The sequence below is a fragment of the Kryptolebias marmoratus genome, linkage group LG19 (genome assembly GCF_001649575.2).
Source record: "Kryptolebias marmoratus isolate JLee-2015 linkage group LG19, ASM164957v2, whole genome shotgun sequence".
NCBI lineage: Eukaryota > Metazoa > Chordata > Actinopteri > Cyprinodontiformes > Rivulidae > Kryptolebias > Kryptolebias marmoratus.
In genome coordinates this window covers 3,772,332-3,793,773 of record NC_051448.1, presented here as the reverse complement: position 1 = coordinate 3,793,773, position 21,442 = coordinate 3,772,332, and the positions used below count along the sequence as shown (strand labels likewise).

General features: G+C 39.5%; 1 protein-coding gene across 1 annotated transcript in view; it reads left to right on the top strand.

Annotated features, from left to right (window-relative positions):
* The window catches only part of LOC108244864 (exostosin-1), a 185,402-nt gene that overhangs the window by 130,434 nt on the left and 33,526 nt on the right, over positions 1 to 21,442 (top strand). Inside the window, exon 4 of the mRNA XM_037981537.1 lies at positions 18,737 to 18,830. Coding sequence (XP_037837465.1) covers positions 18,737 to 18,830 — 94 coding nt within the window. The remainder of the gene's footprint in view (positions 1 to 18,736; positions 18,831 to 21,442) is intronic.

Below are 21,442 nucleotides of genomic sequence, written 5' to 3'. Positions count from 1 at the left end.
TGCAAATCTCTTCAACGTTTTAGTCACAAAATCAACTTCAGGTTCGACAGACGTTTTTAATTTGGACTAAAACGTTCCACCTAATGTAACTTTAACACATCTGAGAATGACCAAATTTTACATGGAGGTTTAAAAACTGATCTTAATGTGACAGAGAATACCATCAAATCAGCTTTATTTATAAAACACCCCAAAGTGTTGTACAATAAGCCCATAAAACAATTTAAAACAAGAAAAACATAAAGATAAATACGTAAAATTAAAACCACTAATTGCAATTTAAAGCCTGGGGGGTCACACTTGATTAAGACTGTTCCACAGTTTATCATGATCTTTACTGACCAATCGAGAACTTGGAACATCCAAAAGAATCTGTTCAGATGATCTAAGAGATCTAGAGTTTTAATAAGGGCTGAGACGTATGCGAAAAAACAAACACTAACCCAGGAGGGGTTTTGTCTCTTCCTGGGACCAGTTAGAGGTCTGTAAAAATCTTTACAGTAATCCAAACCTGGAGCTGATGAATGCTGAAATGACCGTCTTCATCGTTGTTAAATTTAAGCTTGGAAATATTTCTGAGTTCTAAGAAATTCCTTTTTAACCACAGCATTAATGTGTTTATCAAATTTTAACTGATATTCAAACATGATTCCTGGCATGGGCCTGAAAATCAAACCATAATGGCTCCTGGTGGGACTCTAGGTCGACAGAAGCGTTTGGAGAGCCAAAAATAACCATCGTAGGCCGAGTATCATTTACCTGAAGACTGAGGAAGCCAGCCAGCATTTCTCCTCATTACTACAATTTAGAATTGACAAAACAGATTTGGGGTCGTTGAGATTTAAAGGCTTATAAATCGGTGTATCGTCTGCAGAGCAGTGGAATAAAAAAATGATATTTGTGGAAGGTTTAATCGATGGGAAACAAAGGTGGCTTCTTGAGGAACTGCAGAGGAATAGAAATTATTATATTACTCTAAGTTTAAACTACAACAGTTCTATAATGATCCAAAAATCCCTACAATGCTACTAGTAGAACTGTGAGAACCTGAGCGGTGACGTTTAGGAGTTATTGTTTTGTTGCTGTTGTTCATCTGCAGTTATGTGAGACAAATGAAGGTCCCTGTATGACTTCACTAAGAGGTTTCTCATTTAGACCCGAGTGCTCAGAGGCCTGCTGTGGCAGATAGCACCGCTGCCGTTGTTCACATTACAACCCTAATTAGACAGAGCAGAGTGTGTGTGTGAGAAACATGAGAGGGCTTCTCAGTGTGCGCGCAAATGGATGTGTGTGTGTTGTTTGTGCGTTGGTGGGATATTGAGAGTGACAGCTGAATGTTGCCACCAGCGCGCTCAACTTCCCTCCTCGTTTCAATTCAGACCAGCTGTGTGAACCTGCTGGTGGCCGGCCAAATGGAAACAACAAACACGGACGTCTGCATGTTCGTTTTTATGCAGACCCTCTCCGATGTGCAGTAAATCTGCGCCGCTGAAGGGAACCCACTGTTAAATGTAATCTGGTCTAATCAGATGTGTTTCCTGTTTCACAAAACTAAGAATACAAGAGCAAAGTGTTGGAAGGATCCAATTAAATCAGTCAAACTCATTCATGAACCAAGTGAAGGTCTGGTCTGGATATAGTCTAAAACTCTGTCCTCTGTTAGACACGTTAAAGTTTCCAGGTCTGTTTGGTGACGTTAGGATAACACACCTTGTTTAAAAATGACGCCTACCTGGAAGTCTTAAAGAGGGTTTGGTTAACTGAATGATTTGTCAAGAACGTAATATAAAGGCGCAAAAAGAAGAGTTTAACTCTTTGTTTGATTGGTGCCATCTAGTGTTGATGTTCTCTGTCAACATGTGATCTGCCACTTGAGTATTATACACTCTCTAGTTATTAAATAGCCTCCAAATATCTACTATAATTTCAAGTTTGAACCTCTGTTTACGCTTGTTCACAAAAACAAAAATGTTTGGAGACGTCAAAGTTATCAGAACTGGTTGGTAACAGTTTCAGAATAAGTTTTGATTTGGACAAAAATGAGGCAATATTTAAAATTTTCTGTTTTATGATTACAAACTCTATATCCACCTCAAATCCATAGGATTTAAAATAACAAAAAGATTAGACTTAAACTCATTTTTCCTTTTTTCTTTCAGTTTTTATGTAGCTTTTACTTTAAATTTGCATTGCAGAGGAAAGAAATGGGAAAATGTAGCCTTGACATGGGTCACAAATGAACAAAAAGCACAGCAGCAGTCAGCCTGACCTGATGTCCACACACAAAATTGAACAACTGGTGGGTTTCATGCAGTGTTATAACCTTCAATTCTCCCAGTTCTGAGCCGAAGCACCAATCTCCCTGGCGGCTGTTCCCACTGACTGACTGTTGCCCTAACACAGTGTGTGTCACCGCACTAAGTGTGTGTCTCTGTGGCCCACTGAAAGTGTGACTAATGTCCCGTCCGTGACTTTACTCAGTCCACCTTACTCCTTTTGTTGTGCAGAATCTGGACTTCTCCGGTACTCTCCTCGAGCCACCGCCCTCGCAGCTTCTGTCTTGTCTTTTTGTTGGGTTTGTGAGTTTTAAAAATGGAAAAAAGTCAGAATCTTGTCTTAGTTGATTGTGACTTAATGGTGCAGTTTTTCACCTTGTAGTTACCATGTTCTTGTGAATTCAGGGGTTTTCTCTGGATACTCTGGTTTCCTCAAACGGTCGAAAAGGAAGCATGTGTCGGGTTCACGCTGTGGAGGGGGAAAAAAGGAAGTCTTTGGTTGTGAGCTTGAATCTGTGGTCTGTGGTCGTTCAGTGTGATGGGCTCGAGACAAATATCAGACATGGTCAGAAATGTTCTGGAAAAGTCACACAGTATGGCTGCTTTCAGAGTCCGAATACAATAATTAGAGCGCCGGTGCCAGCTCTTAATTCCCTTTCATTGTTGGACAGATATCTCTGTTGGTTCTTTGTAAAATACAGGAAGCCATACAGTGTAACAGGAGTTACCGTCCAGATGTCCCATTTTACTTTTTTTTTTAAACTCTTACAGTATTAGACAACTCTAAATAATCCCTAGGATCCCTAGCACAACCCTCATAAGCTTGTATAAAAATGAAGGTAGCCCTCCATGAAGCCCTCCAATGCATATCACCTTCTTCCATGCATGTCAAAGTTTTAATCAATAGAGCTGATCGTATATGTTGGGAATTACTCTCAGCTACTACCACACCAAGTTATAGCACAATACCTGTGAGAATTACAGAATTGTATCTATTTTTTTCGTTGCTAAGGTTGATTAGCCGTGGTGGCCATCTCTTTGTCACCTGCAGATGTTTATTCTCTGATTATTTCGAAAAGTTTAGTTAAAATCCACCCAATGGTTCATTATAGATAGACAAACACAAGCAATTACATTTTCACCCACCAGCAGGCAATTAAAACATGAATAATCAGCATCAACTTTAGTTAAGAAGCATTTGAAAGCTTTAAGAAAACAGCGCTGACAGAAAACCTGCTACTGTTCGAACTGTTTTTCATCTCTTAGCTCTTTAAATGATCTTTGTCATCAACGCCTCCATACAGGCGCTGCTCATATTTGAAAAGGGCACATATGACAGAAAGGCGCTGACGTCCTTTCACCATCCATCAGAGCGAGCTTTCACAAAGTCCCATTCTACATGAAATTAACTGGGCACAGATAAATTACAAACAGTGAGGGGCTGCTGGAGCTCTGCAGGGAAAACCAGTGCTTTATTATTTTCCTATTTGTAACATGTTACATTGACCTATATAACAGTCAAGATTAATAAACCAAAACAAAACTCTGGCAGGGAGTAATGTTAGCATGTGAAATGGGTACTCAGAGCACACAAACACAAACGCACTCCCGCCCGAGGAGACAGCCAGCAAACAGCTTGATTTAGGAGCTGTGCAACTGGGAAAACAGGAGGGTTTCTGAGAGAGTGGGAAGGAGGGATGGAAAGGGAGTGAAGGACTGCAGACAAGACAACTGGTTCCATCAATTATCCTGTTAAATGAACAAAGAACTGATACAGGACACAGGCTAATTTTAATCAATGGAGACACGTGGCTCTCAGGGGGCCGGCGGCAAATTAACACTCGGAACAATTAATCTGGTCCTGAGTGCTCTCTTTATCCAGGAGATAAAGACACAACAAGGGAAGTTCATTCCTCACTCAGTCAGGTCAGATCATTTGGTCTGAAATGTTTGAGTAATTATTAAAGACAGCTTCATTGATTATTGTTCTTTGCAGACGTGTCTGGTCGTCTGTCATGGCTCCCTCTGCCTCGCTGTAAACCTGTCTCCACCTGCGCCTGTAGTTGTGTAGTTTATGCATATTTATGAAAATGCTAATTAGCTTCCACTACTTTCTCCACAACTCTTGTCAAACACTGTTGCTCTACAAGTTATACGAAGTCATGTTTGGGTGTTGGAGTAATTTAGCTGCATATGTTTGAGTCACAGAAAGGTTCAGATGAGTGTAAATTACAGCACAGCTGTAGTGTTTTATGTAAGAGATAATATAAGCGTGACAACGGGAATAAACCATATTAAAGGTGTGGAACATAAAAACAAAGAAGATGGAGATAATAGAAGTTTTTACCTTATATTTATGTATTTTAATATGAAAAATGTTTTTGCTTGAGTCTGTGTGTGTGCCCGTTAGGTAAAATATCTCTTAAACCACTGGATGGATTTTAATTAAACTTACAGGAAGTTATCATTGGGTGTTCATCTACAACTGATTAACTTCTGGAGTTTACCCAATTCAAGATGGCCACAGCTAATTAAAATTAACCAACAAAAAAATGGCTCCAACCTAGCCAATATTACAGATATTGAAGTAAAATTTTCTGTGGTAGTAGCTGAGAGTCATTCACAACACATACTCTGAGCGTGACATCTCACATGAGATCACAGATGACGTTATTTTGAAGGTTTGACCAAAACGATGATGGTCTAAAACTCTGACATGAAAGGCAGTGGGGGATATAAAAAACAAAACAAATACTTATACAACATTTCATATAATATCTATTTGTTGGTTTACAGAAGGAAAAGGGTTGGGAAGAAGTATATACTTATTTAATCCCACCCCTTCTCCATCAATTATTAGTTTATAGTAATATATAGAACAAATACGCTACATAAGACAGAAGGTATAACTATCAAAATTATTTCAAGGTCCATAATTATATCTATATATATTTTTGATTGGGATTATTAATGAGTATGAATAGCAATTTACTAAAAAATTATTTCTTGAATGCAGCACACTCTTCTTTATATTTCAAAAATACTGTTGATTGTTCTAAGAAAATTGAATGTACTGTTTGTTCTTGCATACTTTATTAGATTGTGCCCTAATCTGACTAAAATTTGAAAAATATGTGTTAAATCAAGAATGAAAGACAGGTTTCTTTAATTGCTGGACTAATAAAATACTTCCAATACATATTAGATTGCCAGAGATATAAAAATGATCATATCAAGCATCTATCTACTTATTTTGTGAAAAGGTAACATTTCCTTTGTTCTGAAGATGAATTTATAAACTTTTGAGGTCATGACAGTTGCTTAAATCACAAACAGAAAGCTTATTTATGCTGCCTTTCGTGTCAGGCTTTAAGAAAAATGAAATGAAACAACTTGAGCGTAGAATTATATAGAGTCACGAGAAATGCATTTCCTTTTGTTTGAGTTGTAGCTTTAATGTGCACCAGATTCAGTCCTGATGATTTTTTATGTTGGTACCTGGCAAAATGGGCAAATTATTTCCCTGTTTGTGTCCAGCACCATGAATTGTTGTTTGGTAAATTTTTGATGTGTTCACGTTCTGTCGGTCAGTGAAAGTGGAGAACTCAAACATACATTAAAGATTATCTGATATTCTTTTAAAGCCATAACAAATGTCAAAATATGCAGTTTTTCTGTGTTTTTGATTTGAAGACAAGTTCTGCATCATTAAATGATTGTTTGGAGGTTAATTTAACTCAAACTCATCAGAGTTTTTGTGAAAAATTGGGTTAGAGACCAGCAAATATTCCTCTCCTTTGTTTAAAACTAACAACTACAACCAGTTATGGAAATTCTCCCGTCAGAGTTCAGAATATCTCTGCTCATTTCATCCGATCTCAGCTCCAACTTCTGCTTTAACGCTCTCCACCGCTTGATTTCCTCCCCAGAACGACTCTACGTCTGTCGCCTCTCGTCCTCGCAGCATTTAGTCGCCGTTTCTTTTCAGAAGAAGAAGAACTTCACCTTTCCTCTTCCCACCTGGTGTCTCTGACTCCATCGTCCTCCCTCTGACTCCGTTTACATCCGGGGATTATTTCACCGACTCGATATCCGTCAGACTGTCCGGAGTGAACTCGTCAGTGTTTGAATGTAAACAAACGACTCGTAATTGTTGGCAACAAAACTGCTGACAAATTTATGAATCAAGAATTCTCCCAAATATGTGACCTCGCCATCAAAGCCTGAAACGAAATGATTTAAAAAATTTTCACAAGTTTATTTCAGGACAACATGATGAAACAATTACCAATCTGTCAACTGAAAACAGTTTCAGCCCCCGTGGAAGAGAGAAAAAAAAGAATTCGCTAAATAAATCTTTTTATTGTGAAGTTCTCCATTAGCTCTGAAGCTACACACATACACACACACACACACACACACACACACACACACTCACTCTCCATTCCATCAAAACTACATATAGCCACAGGCCTCCACATTAACACTTGTCTGTTGAAATGAAATGGAAAAAAGGAGCAGGGGAGAAGAAGGAGGCAGAAGTTTTCTCTTTTTAATGTTTGAGACAAAAAAACAAAACATTAAAAAAAAGCGAGGTAAAGAGTGATCGAGAGAACCCGCTTCAATTACGTATACCCCAACAACTTCAATTAAACATGTGAGCAGGAAAATCGATACGGGAACTGATGACGTCCCGACTTTTCATCCTTCACTGACAAACGGGACTGTCAGCAGACAACACAACATCAACACACACACATTTACTCATCAACACACACACACACGTCCTGTAGAGAAATATACTCTGAGTAAACATCAAATATACCAGAGCAACCAATCAGAAGTCACCTGATTAGTGAAGAGTCCACCTGTGTGTAATTTAATCTCAGTATAAATCCAGCTGTTCTTTGAAGGCCTCAGAGGTTCGTTACAGAACATTACTGATTAAACGGCATCATGAAGACCAAGGAACACAGCAGACAGGTCAGGGATAAAGCTGTTGAGGTTTAAAGCAGGGTTAGGTTATAAAACATCTCATTGAGCCACTGTTCAATCCATCATCAGTCCGTCCTAAACTGACAGGAAGGAGATTATTAATCTGAGAAGCAGCCAGGTAAATCTGGAGGAGCTCAGGAGGGACAATCTGTCCACAGGACAGCTATTAGTCCTGCACGCCACAAATCTGTCCTTTAGGTTTGTAGTTTGACCCGAGGAGTGTAGAGACACAGCAAACATGTGGAAGAAGCCGCTCTGCTCAGATCAGGCCAAATTTAACCTTTTTGGCCTAAATGCAAAACACTAAAACACCACTCATCAGCCTGAATACACCATCACAACTGTGACACATGGCGGTGGCAGCATCATGATGTAGGAATGTGCATCTTCAGCAGGGACAGGGAAGATGGATGGAGCAAAATGGGACAGAAAAACCTGAGACTAGGTGGAGGCTGACCTTTCCAAAACATCCATCCAGAGCGACAATGAATGATTTAAATCAAAACATTTTTATGTGTTAGAATGACCCAGGTAAAATCCAGACCTAAATCCAACTGAGACTGTGGCAAGACTTTAAATCTGATGTTCAGACACGGTCCACCCTGACTGAGATCAACCTGTTTTGCAAAGAATAATTGGCAAAAAAAAATTCAGTCTCTAGACGTGCAAAGCTGGTCGAGACAAACCAGCTAGAATTGCTTAGAAAGGTGGTTCTACAACGTTTTACCTGAATATAAATGCAGGCTACACTTTTCAGAAATGTTGAAACCCATGTATTGTTTTTCTAACACTTCACAGTAATGCACCACTTTGTTTTTGGTCTATCACATCAAATCCCAGTAAAATAGTTTAAAGTTTGTGGTTGTAATGTCACAAAAAGTTAAAAGTTGAAGGGGTTTGATTTCTAAGGCTGCTTGGGTATAAAAAGCAACATGGCAGTCCTGTAACACAATATCTCAACCAAATAAAGGAGAGTTGAATACAAAAACCTCCTGTAATGTTCCGTGTGGGCCACCCCATATCAAAGCCATCAGTACCTCTGTATGAAATTTCATATCACTGTGTGTTTGTGTTGGCTACCTTTTGTCGAGCTGAATTATTCAGCAGGAAGATGTTGCATCTGATTTCCTCCCTGATCCTGTTTAATGTCTTTTGATATCTCTGGAAATGTAAAGCATGTGTTCAGGTTGTTAGGGTGAAGGGGTGACTTTGATTTCCCTGTTTTTCTCCCTGTTCTGCTTTTTATTATTATTATTTTTTTTGTGCACCAGAGATCAAAAGCATGTCAGAGGCAGAGTGTGTGAGTGTTAAGTGGCATGTATTCAGAATTATTGATTTCTGCCTGCACTGAGGGTAACCTCACAAGTTTATTTCCCATCATGTGTGAATGTGAGTCGTGTCGGTCTCCGGTCATTAATGGATCTCCATGTAAAGACTGGAACCTGCCATGGAGAATCAAAGTGTTGCCGTGCGGGTTAAACCACATGATACAGTTTACCCGATGAATAATACAAGAAGACAACTGAAAGTGTCAGGGATGCTTAGTCTCCAGCAGAATGGCTGTCCATCAATCTGTACCTGTGACTCGCAGTAATCATTGGCTCTACATCTACAGCTGATTATCTTTTGGATTCAAGATGGCCGTCACGGCTAGTCAACAGTAGTAGCTGAGTCATCCTTAACATACATTCTGAGCGATAAAGTGAGATCGCACATAACATCATTTACAAGGTTTAAGCTAAACAACAATAAGTCCATCATTTAAAATAATTTTGACTTGTCCGATTGGCTCTCTGATTACAGCTTGACGCATCCAATCAGAAGGAATCACGATCTCAGAGCGGCTCTTTCCAACGAGCCAACAGGGTATCAAATTACTCTGCGTTCAGTCTGAAGTTGAACTGGAAGTGCTTGTTGTGAGGCTGCAGCACCTGAATGAGCCTCAACTCTCAGAAACATCTGGATTTTTGAGCCCACACAATCTTTAGCAGCTGCTCAGTTCTTGGTAAATACCAAACCAATTAAATGACATCAATTAAATGACACATCCAGCATTTAAGCATCTCTTCTGTTCTGTCTCCCACTAACCAGAAGAGAAACTTGGACTCACTTTGTTCCCTTTCTTACCTGCTGCGAGTCTCACACCCTACGGTTGATTTAATCAATTACTTGATCAACAAACCACAAATAGGCAGCAACTCTGAATGTTTCGTACACAACAAACACAAAGCAGCCGGCCAACCATACCTGCTATAAAAAAAAACTAAAGCGATGGCTTGGAGTCACCCAAAGGAATATGACAACTGATGTTTCTGCTTTCCATCTACTTTTAGGAACTCCAGGAACCGCGAGTAAACCTGTAGTTTGAGAGTGAAACTCTCTGTTGGGAAAAGATGTGAGACTCTTGCTGTAGAATTTTGGACATCGTAGTAATAACGAATCAAAAACAACCAAACTAAAAGTGACAAAAGCATAAGGTAGCCTTTGTGATTTGCTTTACTGAACTAACTATATAAAAGAAAAAAGAACGAGTATTTAATGTAATGCTGCTTTTTAGAGAACGAAGGCTGTAAATGTAACAGAAGATCTGAGGGGAGATGATTAGTGTTTTAACGTGCTCACCATCACACACACTAATGTACGTTTGTCTCCATCCTGATCCAGAAACGCCTACAGAGCCACAGAAAGGGTGCTAATGGTGTGTCATCGTACACACACACACTACTTCAGAGTGTAAGTGTGTCAGAGAGGAATTACTCATCAGGACCAAAGAGTCGAACAACGGGCAGAAGAAAAAAAACAAATAAAAACACATCCTAACATGTTTGTATTATTGCTAAAATATCCTTTTAAACGGTAGCAGACAGTAAATGTTGTTACTCAACATGAATCCAAACTGCTTCGGTTTTAAATAAAACCTAAAATGTATTTATTTGAGGCAGGGATGGGTTCTTGAATTGTTGCTTTTTTGTAAACTTATTTCCTCTCACTGATCTGATTATTCACATAAAACCTGCTGATAAACAGTCAGGAAATGTCAGCCCATCGCTTGCTGCTTTCTGCACAGGAACAACAAAAAAAAGTACAAATAAAGATGTAGCTTTTTATTTCTTTACTTTGAAGGGATTTTTTTTTTTTCTCCCTCCGTCTTCGGTTCTGCGCGAGCGAGGGGATTTTGACCCTGAAAGGTCACAGCTGATTGGTTAACACCAGAAAGCTTTTACCTGTTTTGTGCAGGGATGTCTGCTAGACGACAACATCTCTTGTTCAGTCCACTCCAATGAGATTGGATGCCTCTAAATTCCTTTTTAGATGTACCTAAGGCCAAATAGGCTCTTGTTACTGTGACACACAGCCAGCTGCTCTGGTGAATTAAAGGAAAACTGTCCAACTAAAGTCAGGTGGATTGGATCATGACCAGGAAAAACATTTATATATGCTGCAAAAAGTGAAATGATCATTTACAGCTGATCTGTTGCAGAATTTGTACTAATGACTTTATTAGGAAGCTGCCATACAGGTAATCTTTGTGCAGTAATCGGTTTGAGACCTGAAGAAAGTATATTTTTTTTAGACAGAGGCTCATTTGTAGGAACCATTACAGCTTCTAAAAGCTCCGAGCATCATTAAGATATGACTTAGGTCATTAAGTGCCTTTGATTTAGCCTTCTTAAGTAATTTATTCATTGTGTACTACATCAGACCTCACAGTAATTACCTTTTATAAAATCAGGTAACCGCATTGTAGAAACTTGGTGTTTCTGAAGTGGAAACCAGAGAAAACTGAGACACAATTTCTGACACAATTAAAGATGTCTGAACGGTCCTTGAGAGAGCTGCTCTTCGGGACACGAGTATTTCAAAGTAAAACTTTGTAATATAAAATAACCAATCAAAGAGGAGGAAAAGGGCCGGTGTTTTCTGTTTACTGAAGTAATGAAACCCTGAGAAAACCAACAGCATTCACGTAGTTTCCATCTTCTCTGTAGAATGGCTGGATTTGATCCTTAAGATCATAAAACATGTCAGCATTTTTTTTTAAAATGTGTGCTTTAATGGTAATGAATAGCTTCTCCAACCATAAAGCTCAATGGTGTGTGTCTTAAACGGTATAACAAAAGAGTACAAATAGGTACAATGAACTATAAAGTTGTAAGATTTTATTATCACACCAGTCAGCTTGTTTAACTTCTGCTCGACTGCCCCCCTGACTCCCTCCTCTTCCCCTAAATAACATTTAATCTGAGGAGTCTCAGTTTGGATAAAAAAAAAGAAGAAACCTGAAGTGTATTTTGCAGAAACTCGCCTGGAATCGAGATCGGACGACCGCTGGGAGCAGTTAGTCGCTCTTAAAGGAGGTTCCTTTTATGGTGGTTGGAGCCAAATTTAAATCTGATCCCCTCAGCTTCATATATTCTGTCGTGTGGGACAAAAACAAGCCCGATACTCGGAGTTGTCAAATACTTTCAGTTAAGGTTTCTGCTTGTGGTAAAAACTGGCTAATTGGTGCTTTCTCAGAAAACAAAAAGGCCGTAATAAGAAGAAAGCAGGTGTAGATTCGGTACTTTCAATTCCTGTTTTCTCAGTTTGTGGCTCTTGTACCGTCGTTTGGCCTTTTGTCTGAGCGTGAGGTGCTACATAACGGTGATGCTGCATTAATATTCTGATCCAGACCGGTCTGCCACATTAAGCTTTAATACCAGCCCGGAGACCTATGTTTCAACCCAGCCACAGCAGGAGCGCTCTCAGCTGTGGTGTTTACGTACACACACTGATAAATATGGAAATTTCTCTCTGTCTCAATGATGCAGCAATGAACATGCAAATGATTCTGCCTCAGACACACACTCCATGTCGAGGTGTTTCTGTGAAGCTCTGCCATATGTCTGCTGGTATTCAAGTGGAACATGACGGGAGCAAAGCTCTCTGCTACCTTCCCTCAATGTAGGCAGGGTGTAACAAACTTTTGATTTACCCCCTCTGGGACTTGTCGGCACCCCGACCTCTGCCTGGCTCGCCCTCCCTGAGACCTCTGAAGCTGCTGCTGTTTGACAATAAAAGACAAAGGCACTTCCTGCAAACACCACACACCTATCCGCGTTTGTACGCACAGAGAACGGTCCGTTCCCGATTCAAAAAGCCAGAAACGCAGTTTAATCTCCCCTCGCTGCGTCAGAAAAGCATAAACTGATAACTGTGTACCAACAACAACATTGAGGGGAACATTTGTACAGGACGTGTTACACATGGCATTAACAGTCAGAGTCAACCCTGTTTGTCTGTCAGCAAAATAATTCACAAACCACTAAATGGATTCTAATGAAAGTTTGAAATGATTTGATGTGCATCTACAATTGATTAACTTTAGGTGTAAACCAAATTCAAAATATCTGCCACAGTAAATCGTCATTAACCTACACAAAAATGTCTACCCCTCAGTGAATTTTACTTAGGTGGGATTGGGTGTGGTAGTAGCTGAGAGTCATTCATAACACATACTCCGAGCACTAACACATCGTACAGGATATCACAGAACGAAGGTTATAATTTATCAACATCAGATGGTGTTAGTTTAAAACTCATCTTATTTAATGGAACTATTCAGATAAAATTGTGCACTTTGACCACAACAACAACACAGTCTCCCCCCCAACAAAAAAAGGGTAACTAATTTCAGTTTTTTAAAACATTTTTTGTTTAAACAAATTTTTGAGTTTGCAAAAACCCAGATATTCACTGTCAACCAAAAAAAAGTGTTTTGTTTTTTTTAAAGGAATCCTTAAGTTTAGTTTTTCAGTTGATTTGTAGAATAATGGCAGCACGTTTAAAAGCACAGACACACACCAATGCATAGATACAGGGAACAGCAGCTCTGCCTTACACACACACACACACACACACACACACACACACTCACACTCCTTGATTATGTCCTAAATAGCCTGTTGATGGTTTAATGAGTGTTTAACAGACTTGCAATGAGCTCGGTGTTCAGTCTGCTGGATCTTCTCACCGTATTCCTCGTTTAGTTTGCTGTGTTTTTAAAAACTACGTTGTGTGCTTTGAATTGTTTTAATTCAGTTTTCCCTGAAGCATCCTAATCTAAAAATCTGCCTAAAGGATTCACAGAGGAACATGTATTCTGTTCAGCTCAGGGTTACCTTTATTCTGAAGTGCCTCTCTCATATTTAACATTCATTGCAGCTGTCTGCTCTTCAGATGTTTGGATGGATTCTGTTCATAATTATAATAAACATTTTATTTAAACTGCAGCCACAGGAGTTTGTTGAGGAAAAAGTCAAACAAATGGCAGTACTGTTAGGTTAGCTTGGACTACTTTATTGCTCTATTTGCAGGAAATTTGAACCATTATTCCAGTCCTGAAGTCGGTTCTTCAACTCACGGTTCAGTTCAGAATAACCTTTAAAGTTCTCCTAATAGTCTGCAAAGCATTTAATGGTTTGGCCCTCCAGTAGGTCTCTGACTCGCTCAGCGTCTTCTGACCCGATCGGGTCTTTCAGGTCATCTGGTCCAGGCCTTTTAGCGGTTCCCAGAATTAGATCCAAGTGTGCCGGAGGTGATTTCAGTCGCAGTGGTTCTGTTCTGCAGAGGAAGCAGCCTGCAGGTCTGAAAGCTGTCACAACTGTCTACATCCAAAAATAAACTCTTTACTTCGAACGGACCTTTTTTATTATTATTCTTGAAGACATTTTGTTTCTGAAGTCTAAACTAAAATCTGTGAGGTGTTGAACTCACATGCATATCATTCTTCCTTCCCTCCCTCTTGAGGGTCATTAATTATTAACCTGGTCTACATGTGATGATTTGGTCTCACATTAAGGTCTCCTCCTCTGTTTTAGTTGGTCTTTTCTGTATATCGTCCATCTTCTTCACTCCTTTTTTCAATCAATCTGTAGAAAAATGTACATTTCTGACCTCAGAGGCGATCCTTTTACCCTTGAGATTCCACGTGCAGCATCAACCTGCTGCCGCTTTCAACACGGTTACATTTTCAGCTTTAAAAAAAGGTTTGCAGGAGACGACCGCACACTGTTTTTATCCCGAGTGACGAAGCAAATCAAACGTCTGCAGCTGGAGCGCGTGCGTTGAGTTTAAAGACTTCACTGCCTGATTATCACATAAACGGTGCAAAAGAAAACATTCTGTATTATTTATTTTTGTTTTTTTTAAATTACACGAGTTAGGAACTTTTTGGTTCTTTTGTGCTTGAAGGTTCTTTCTTTAAAAACAGTCGTGACTGATTCTGTTTCTTTATTTGTCTACAGTCAAACTCTGCTTTAAATCAAAACCTTGGCTCTGTTTGTGTAACTCGTATTGTGGGGATAAACACTTCTGTGCAAAAGTCTTAATCCCCTTTTTCTTCATATTTGCTTCCAGTCAACCAGACCTTTTTTTTTAAAAAAAGGGGGTTATTTGAACTTTGGCTGCTTTTTCTACTCATTTTCAGTCCAGACTGACCATTTTTAAATCACTCAGGTTAAAAAAGCCTCCTAAACATGAGAGATAAACCAGTTTTGTGCCAACTTTAAAATGGACCTTTCAACTGTAACAGAGACATAATTTGTTTCCACTTCTTCATTAAAATTAATGAAAAATACCAAAGATAGCAGTTTGACAGACCAGGAAAACTATTAAGTGAACAATAAGTCCTCAAAATTAAAAGAAAAAAGCACTTATTTAAGTTTGCCGCACCAAATTGTGGTAATTACTTGTGTTTATGTTTGTATACAGTACTCTGCATCCTTTGAAAGTTCAGGAGGAAGTCAGATGAATGCGTTCAGCACGTGAAGGTGTTTGTCGTCGAGTTATTCAGAAAAATATCAGCTGATAATCATCTCCCTGCTCTGAGCACCAACATGTGAAAATGATCTGATATCACCACAACCTTCACTCGTGAGATCGGTTCCTGCTAATTCACAGAAATGTTGGATGAACCTCGACACGCCGCTGCCTGTCTGCCTGTTCTCAGAAACTACGCGGAGGCTGTTTGTGGTGCAAACACGACAAACAACAAACAGACACCAAGTTGCCAATTACTCCCAATATTTTGTTGTCTGCCTGTGAGGAGGCAGAGCTCTCCAGCTGTATTACTTCTAGTGTGAAATCTTTTGTTCTGCGAGTTCGGGCTCGTCTCCTGATATAAAAGCAGACATTTTTCACGGCGTAAACCGCAGCTCGGGGTCTGCTCTGTAAGGCTTCATATTGATCCGTCACTCCTGAAACTATTTAGTGTCTTCTACTGAGAAAAGCATTTTACTTTACACAGAGCAACACTTTATTTTTCAGCTAAAATGTTCTGAGTGATTCTCTGCGGGGCATATAGATTTTTAATTCAGGCTTGAAGCGAATCCTCCAAGCCCGCCTGTCTCCTGAATGATTCTCTGCTACTTTTTTCTTGATCAAAAACAGAAAAAGAAAAACTTCTAATTCACTCATTTGGTGAAAAATAGCTAAAAAGACTTGATTAGTTTATGGTAATTCGAACATATTTGTGCCACTATATTTTCTGGTAATTGTTTCAAAAAGCTCTGCTGATTGAACCTGTAAAAAAACAAAAGTAATTCTGATTTTAGGGTAATTATTATCACCCACCGTCGATAGGCGAACGATAATGTGGACTGATTTTAATGGATGCACATCTACAACTGATTGACTTCTGGAGTCAACACAATTCAAGATGGCCACCGCAGCCAGCTGACCTTTGGAAACACTATAATGGCTATAATTCAGTCAGTTTTACAGATATTGAGCCAATGTTTAATGTGGTAGCAGCTGAGAGATATTCACAACACATACTTTGAATTTGACATCTCACATCTCGTGAAATTGCAAACATTATTTTCAAGATTTGACCAAAACCTCTTAATGTAAAACTCTGAAATGAAAGGTGGCGGGCGATATGCATTCCTTGTCCACATTAACTGTACCACATTGTGAAACTAACGGTGTAAACTCTGGCTTATTGTTGCCAAACACGCACCTAAATTTGTTGCAGCTGCTTGAACATTTAAGCATGCAGCCGTTGAAGACACGCATGCAGTTAAACCTGCGGTAAATGCAGCGTTTATGAGCTTGTAAGCTCAGATGTTGGCGCAGTGAGGTGAAACACCCTGCAGCTCGTTCAGAGCCAACACCGAGCAAGGGAGCTGAGGAGGCGTGATGACGGATTAATCGCTTGGAAAATTGTGCTTTGAGGAGATCAACCAGTCGGTGAGAGGCATGAAGGTCAAATATCTGATTAAGGCTCAGTGTTTTCTGTTTTTCCAGTCAACCCAGTGTCTATTTTCCTGACTGACTGAGACGCCGTTTTCTAACTTTCAGAAAGGTTGAGAGGATCAGCTCGTCAGGGAACGAGGTGAAGGCTTAAATCTGAAGTAGCACCACAACACTTAACTTATCAAGTAGATTAAATCTCTCTAACTCTCTAGGTTGGACAAAACACATTTTAATGTCCCAGTTTCCCTTTGGGATGCTTTCGTAGCCGAGACATAAAGAACTGGATGACTGGATGTTCAAAAAACACAGTTTGTCCAACCTGGTGACAGCAGAACATCATCAACATGATTCAGTCTGCTTCACTTTCTGTGAGCCCATCAAACATTTTAAAACAGTTTTAGCTGCTGTATGCCTCTGTAATATGGATTTTAAGGGATTTAAGTGTCTTTGACATCTATAGTTGGACTAAAAGTATATTTACATTTTACATTTTGGATCTTATGTCCTTTTAGTTTATTTATGAAGCACCACATCAAAGCAAACCTTTATACCAGAGCACAATTAAAACAACCCTAATGAGTCCAGATCATAAATCAGAGCAATCCAGTTTGGTCAAAATTCAAATCCATGACATTACATAATGGTAATTAGTAAAAACACTGGCTGTACTTGTTAATTTTTTTGGTTCTTACTCCAGTTTATGATCCAGTTTATAACCTAACACAGGGGTTCCCAAACTTTTCAGCTTCCGACCCATAAAATAACAGTGACAAAGGTGTGTGACCCCATCTGTTGGCTGTTTAAATATCCAAAAGTGCTGATGATCCTATTAAATAAGAGCATAATGACAACACAAACAGTCTTAGCATCCATTTAGCTATTTTTTTAAATCATTAAATGACTTCTATTTCAACTCTCTGTAACAATTATGGTGTAAATATATTATAAAAACTGTGTTTTTAATTGTAGGTTGATATCTGGAGATTATCTAAGGACTCCAACCTGGTGTTGGGTGACCCACATTGGGGTCCCGACCCCAACTTTGGGAATCATTGACCTAACACATAGAATCAGCAGACCCAGGGCTTACACCGCACCCGCCGTGGCTGGTGGACCAACAGGAAGTGGCTTTCTGTAGTTTTTAGACTCGAGATATTCTTTAGCTGTGAACAACCGTGCAATCAAAATGATGCATGCACACGTTTTTAAACAAACGCATGCACGTATATTAAGACTGGTCTGTTTCAGTAACCTGTTTTTAATATTGGTAGGGAGGAAAAATGTCTGGTAAGATGGTTGGATTGATCTCTTTGCACTGAATGGGACGTTTTATTTAATGAACTGATTTCAGTGTTGTTATAGTTACACATTGTTTTAATGGTTTGGTCCAAACCTCATGAAAGAAAAAGGTTCCCTGATTTTATTTTTATCATCAGTAATGCTGTATGCAGGAAACAATGACAACTAAAAGAACAGAAATTGAGGCGAAGTCAAAGCAAGGTCACTAAAACGTGACTTTATCACAATAATAATCTCATCACATACCATCTCAGTTTGTTATCCAAAGATAATCATCAGATGTGGAGATCTGTTTGTGTTTTTGGGAAACAAACGGACAGAGACCGTCGGTGATATGCCAGATGCTCTCTCATCGCGGGGATTTATCACACACCGACATTTTAGAAGCAGGAGGACGGCACGCTCGTCTGCGGGGTCTGGTTCTGGGGACAGTTGATCCCCAGACAGATTAGGCTGCTATCAGAAATCTCCTCGGGCCAGCCTCCAGAGCACACACAGGCTTCCGACAGACCCAAAGAAGCTGTCCGTTAAAAGTTTCCGAGTGCGAGGGAAGGATGTTATTAGCTGTGAATAATTGGAGTTGGATTGTTTTTCTGCATTAACAGGTTCGATGCTGTAAATAGATGAGGCACAGAGGACAGTTTCCTGGAGAATCTTGTGATTGAATATTTTTATAGGATCACAAATAAAATGTTGTAAAGACCAATCTTCCTCATAGAGAGTTTAAACCTTTAAACAGCCTCTTTTATTGATGTCACATTAAAACTCAAAAAACAAGAATTTGAGCTTTGGTTTGTCTCATTTTTTTCCTGAATTATGATTTTTAAGAATTGGAACATATAGGAACATGTTTTACGTAACAAAGTTTCCTTCTTTGCTGCGGTCGGTTGGATACTTTCTCACAAAACCCTTCATGTGTCTTTCTGCAGGTTCGACTACCAGGAGCTGCTCCACAACTCCAGCTTCTGCCTGGTGCCGCGGGGCCGACGCCTGGGATCGTTTCGCTTCCTGGAGGCTTTACAGGTGAGTCTGCGGGCATCAGAAATGAGAAAATGTTCACAAAGGTTGCAACGCAGCCGGGGACTGTTACTGCTTCTGCTTTATGCATTTATATCTTAGTGTTAAACTAAGATCATCTAATGATGAGAAATAAGAGCCGAGCTGTTTTTCGTCAAATCAATAAATGGAATTATTCACAATCTCATGAGATCTCCCAAGATGTGTTAGCAAGATGACTCTCAGCTACTGTCCCTCCAAGTTTTAGCTCATTTTCTGTAAAACTGACTGAATTAAAACCATTTTTGTGTTTGCTGATTAGCTGTGGTGGCCATTTGTAGACGTACACACAGAGCTGATCGTCGGAGTTGAACCAAATCCATCCAGAGATTCATGAGAAATGGAGAAATGATGAGTGTTGGGCAATGTGTACCCTCAGAGTATGTGTTGGGAAGGACTCTCAGCTACTCCCACACCGACCTGTAGCTAAATATCTGTAAAACTGACTGACTTCCAGCCATATTTGTGTCTGTGGCAGCCATCTTGAATTGGGATGTACAGCCATGTTGTTTTAGTAACGACAAATAAACACACGCACACGGGCAAAACATTATCACTCTTTCACTTTTGGCGTTGGGCGATAAAAATAAAGTTTTCCAAACCTGTTGAGCAGCTGTACCTTTGATCAAACACATACAAAGTGGTAAACATTCCCATGTGCTAACTTTTCTATAAAGAATAAACTATTATCAAACACAAAATAATGACTAAATCACCATATTTTGACAGAATATTTGAAGTTAAAGGCGATAATAAAACCTACAACCCAAACGGTAAATAAATGGTTAAAAGAAAACAGAATGTAAGTGTAGTCATAATAAATTGAATTTGGACAAAAGGCTTAAAAACCTGATAAAGAAGCTTTTAAACACAACAGATTGGAGGTCGAGGCTGAAAAGTTTTGTATTACCAAATAAAAGCTTTGCCTCGATTAAAATAAAAATAATTGCTGAATGTGACGTTGTCAAAATAAAGTTATTATTAAAATACTATTAAGAAGATAATTGTCTACTAATTGAAAACTTTAAAAACAAAACTACAAATTAAAGAAAAAATGCCTACTGATTATAATTTGTGTATGATTCATTTATTTAGTTTGTTTTTGAGAGAAAATCTAAAAAGTGTTTGAAATAAGGAGCAGCTGTCCAGGTGTAGAAACATTTCCACCAGTCTGAATCCTCAGGATTCACTGAACTGTCATCACTTCGGAGTTGAGGAAACATGAAGTAATTTGATATTTTCCTCGTTGCTGTCACGGTTTATAATTAGCGGTAAAGGCTCATCGGTCAGCCTGTGGAGCTCCAGCTGATGACATCAACCAATCAAACGGCTCGCCGTCTTCCTCTGACAGCGCCAACGCCAGATTATATTAGTATTGACAATCTGTCATCTGCCTGAAATAGAAAAGGCCTGTTTCTGTAGATACACCGCAGAGGAGACACTTCCTGCGACCGCAGATGTGTTCATCCTGCATCAACACGTCGTTTGTGTCCTCGTCACTGTTCGGACTTCAGCTCGGAGCCTTCCTGCTTTTATTGAGCTTTTCTCTGAGCTTTCTGACCCATCTTTAAATCTGTTTTAGACAGAATGCACATTCGAACTGAAAAACAAAAGTTTAGTTATAAAGAGTCGTGTTGCCTTCTTGTTGCTGTTAATACACATTAATTCAAGTTTTTATTTAAAGTTTTTACCACAGGAAACCTTCAGAGGTTTAAATGTTTATCAGATTATAGTCTGTGCCCCCTGATCATCAAATGAATTTTTCTGCTTCGCTGATTTAGAGGAAAGCTTCACAAATCTCTGTAGTTTTAAACATTAACGTCAAAATATTTTGTGGTGACAGAATAATTAGGATTCTTTAAATGCACTGTAATTACTGATAAATATTATTTAAACACTTTTAAAAGCAGGACAGATAAACTAAGAGATATGAGGATAAAAGTGGAACAAAAGACAAAAATAAAACGAAGTTGTAGCACAAACGTCGGGTAATTCATCAGCAGGTCTCTGATCGTGAACTCGACATTTTGAAAATCTCCTTTAATCTCTCCGTCTCTCCTGATTAAGAATCCAGTGGAGTTTGAACTTTAAATGAAAATACCAGATTCTGTCAGCTGTTCCTCAGACACCGAGAAATCACGTCGTACACAGGAAGTCATTAAAATGCAAACGTGAGGCTCGGACGATCCTGGATTCAAACCTGGATCAGAGTCTTTGCAGGAGGACGACAACACTTGTCTGCAGGTCTGGGTTCTGGGGACGGTCGATCCTCAGACAGATTAGGGGCTGCTGTAGGGTGTCGGGTCACTTTTAAGGGCTATCCGGTCCCTGATGCTGTGTTCTCGGTGCAGGTCAGACTCCACCAGGGCTGGTTCTGGTCTCAGATCCTGTCTGCGGTGTTCATGGACAGGATCTCAAAGCTCAGTCGTGAAGAGGAGGGAGTCTGGTTTGGGAACCTCAAGGTCTCGTCTCTGATTTTTGCAGATGATGTGGTTCAGTTGGTGTCTTCAGGCCATGACCTTCAGAGTGCACCAGGGTGGTTACAGCTGTGTCTAAAGCAGCTCAGGGATAGGGTTAGG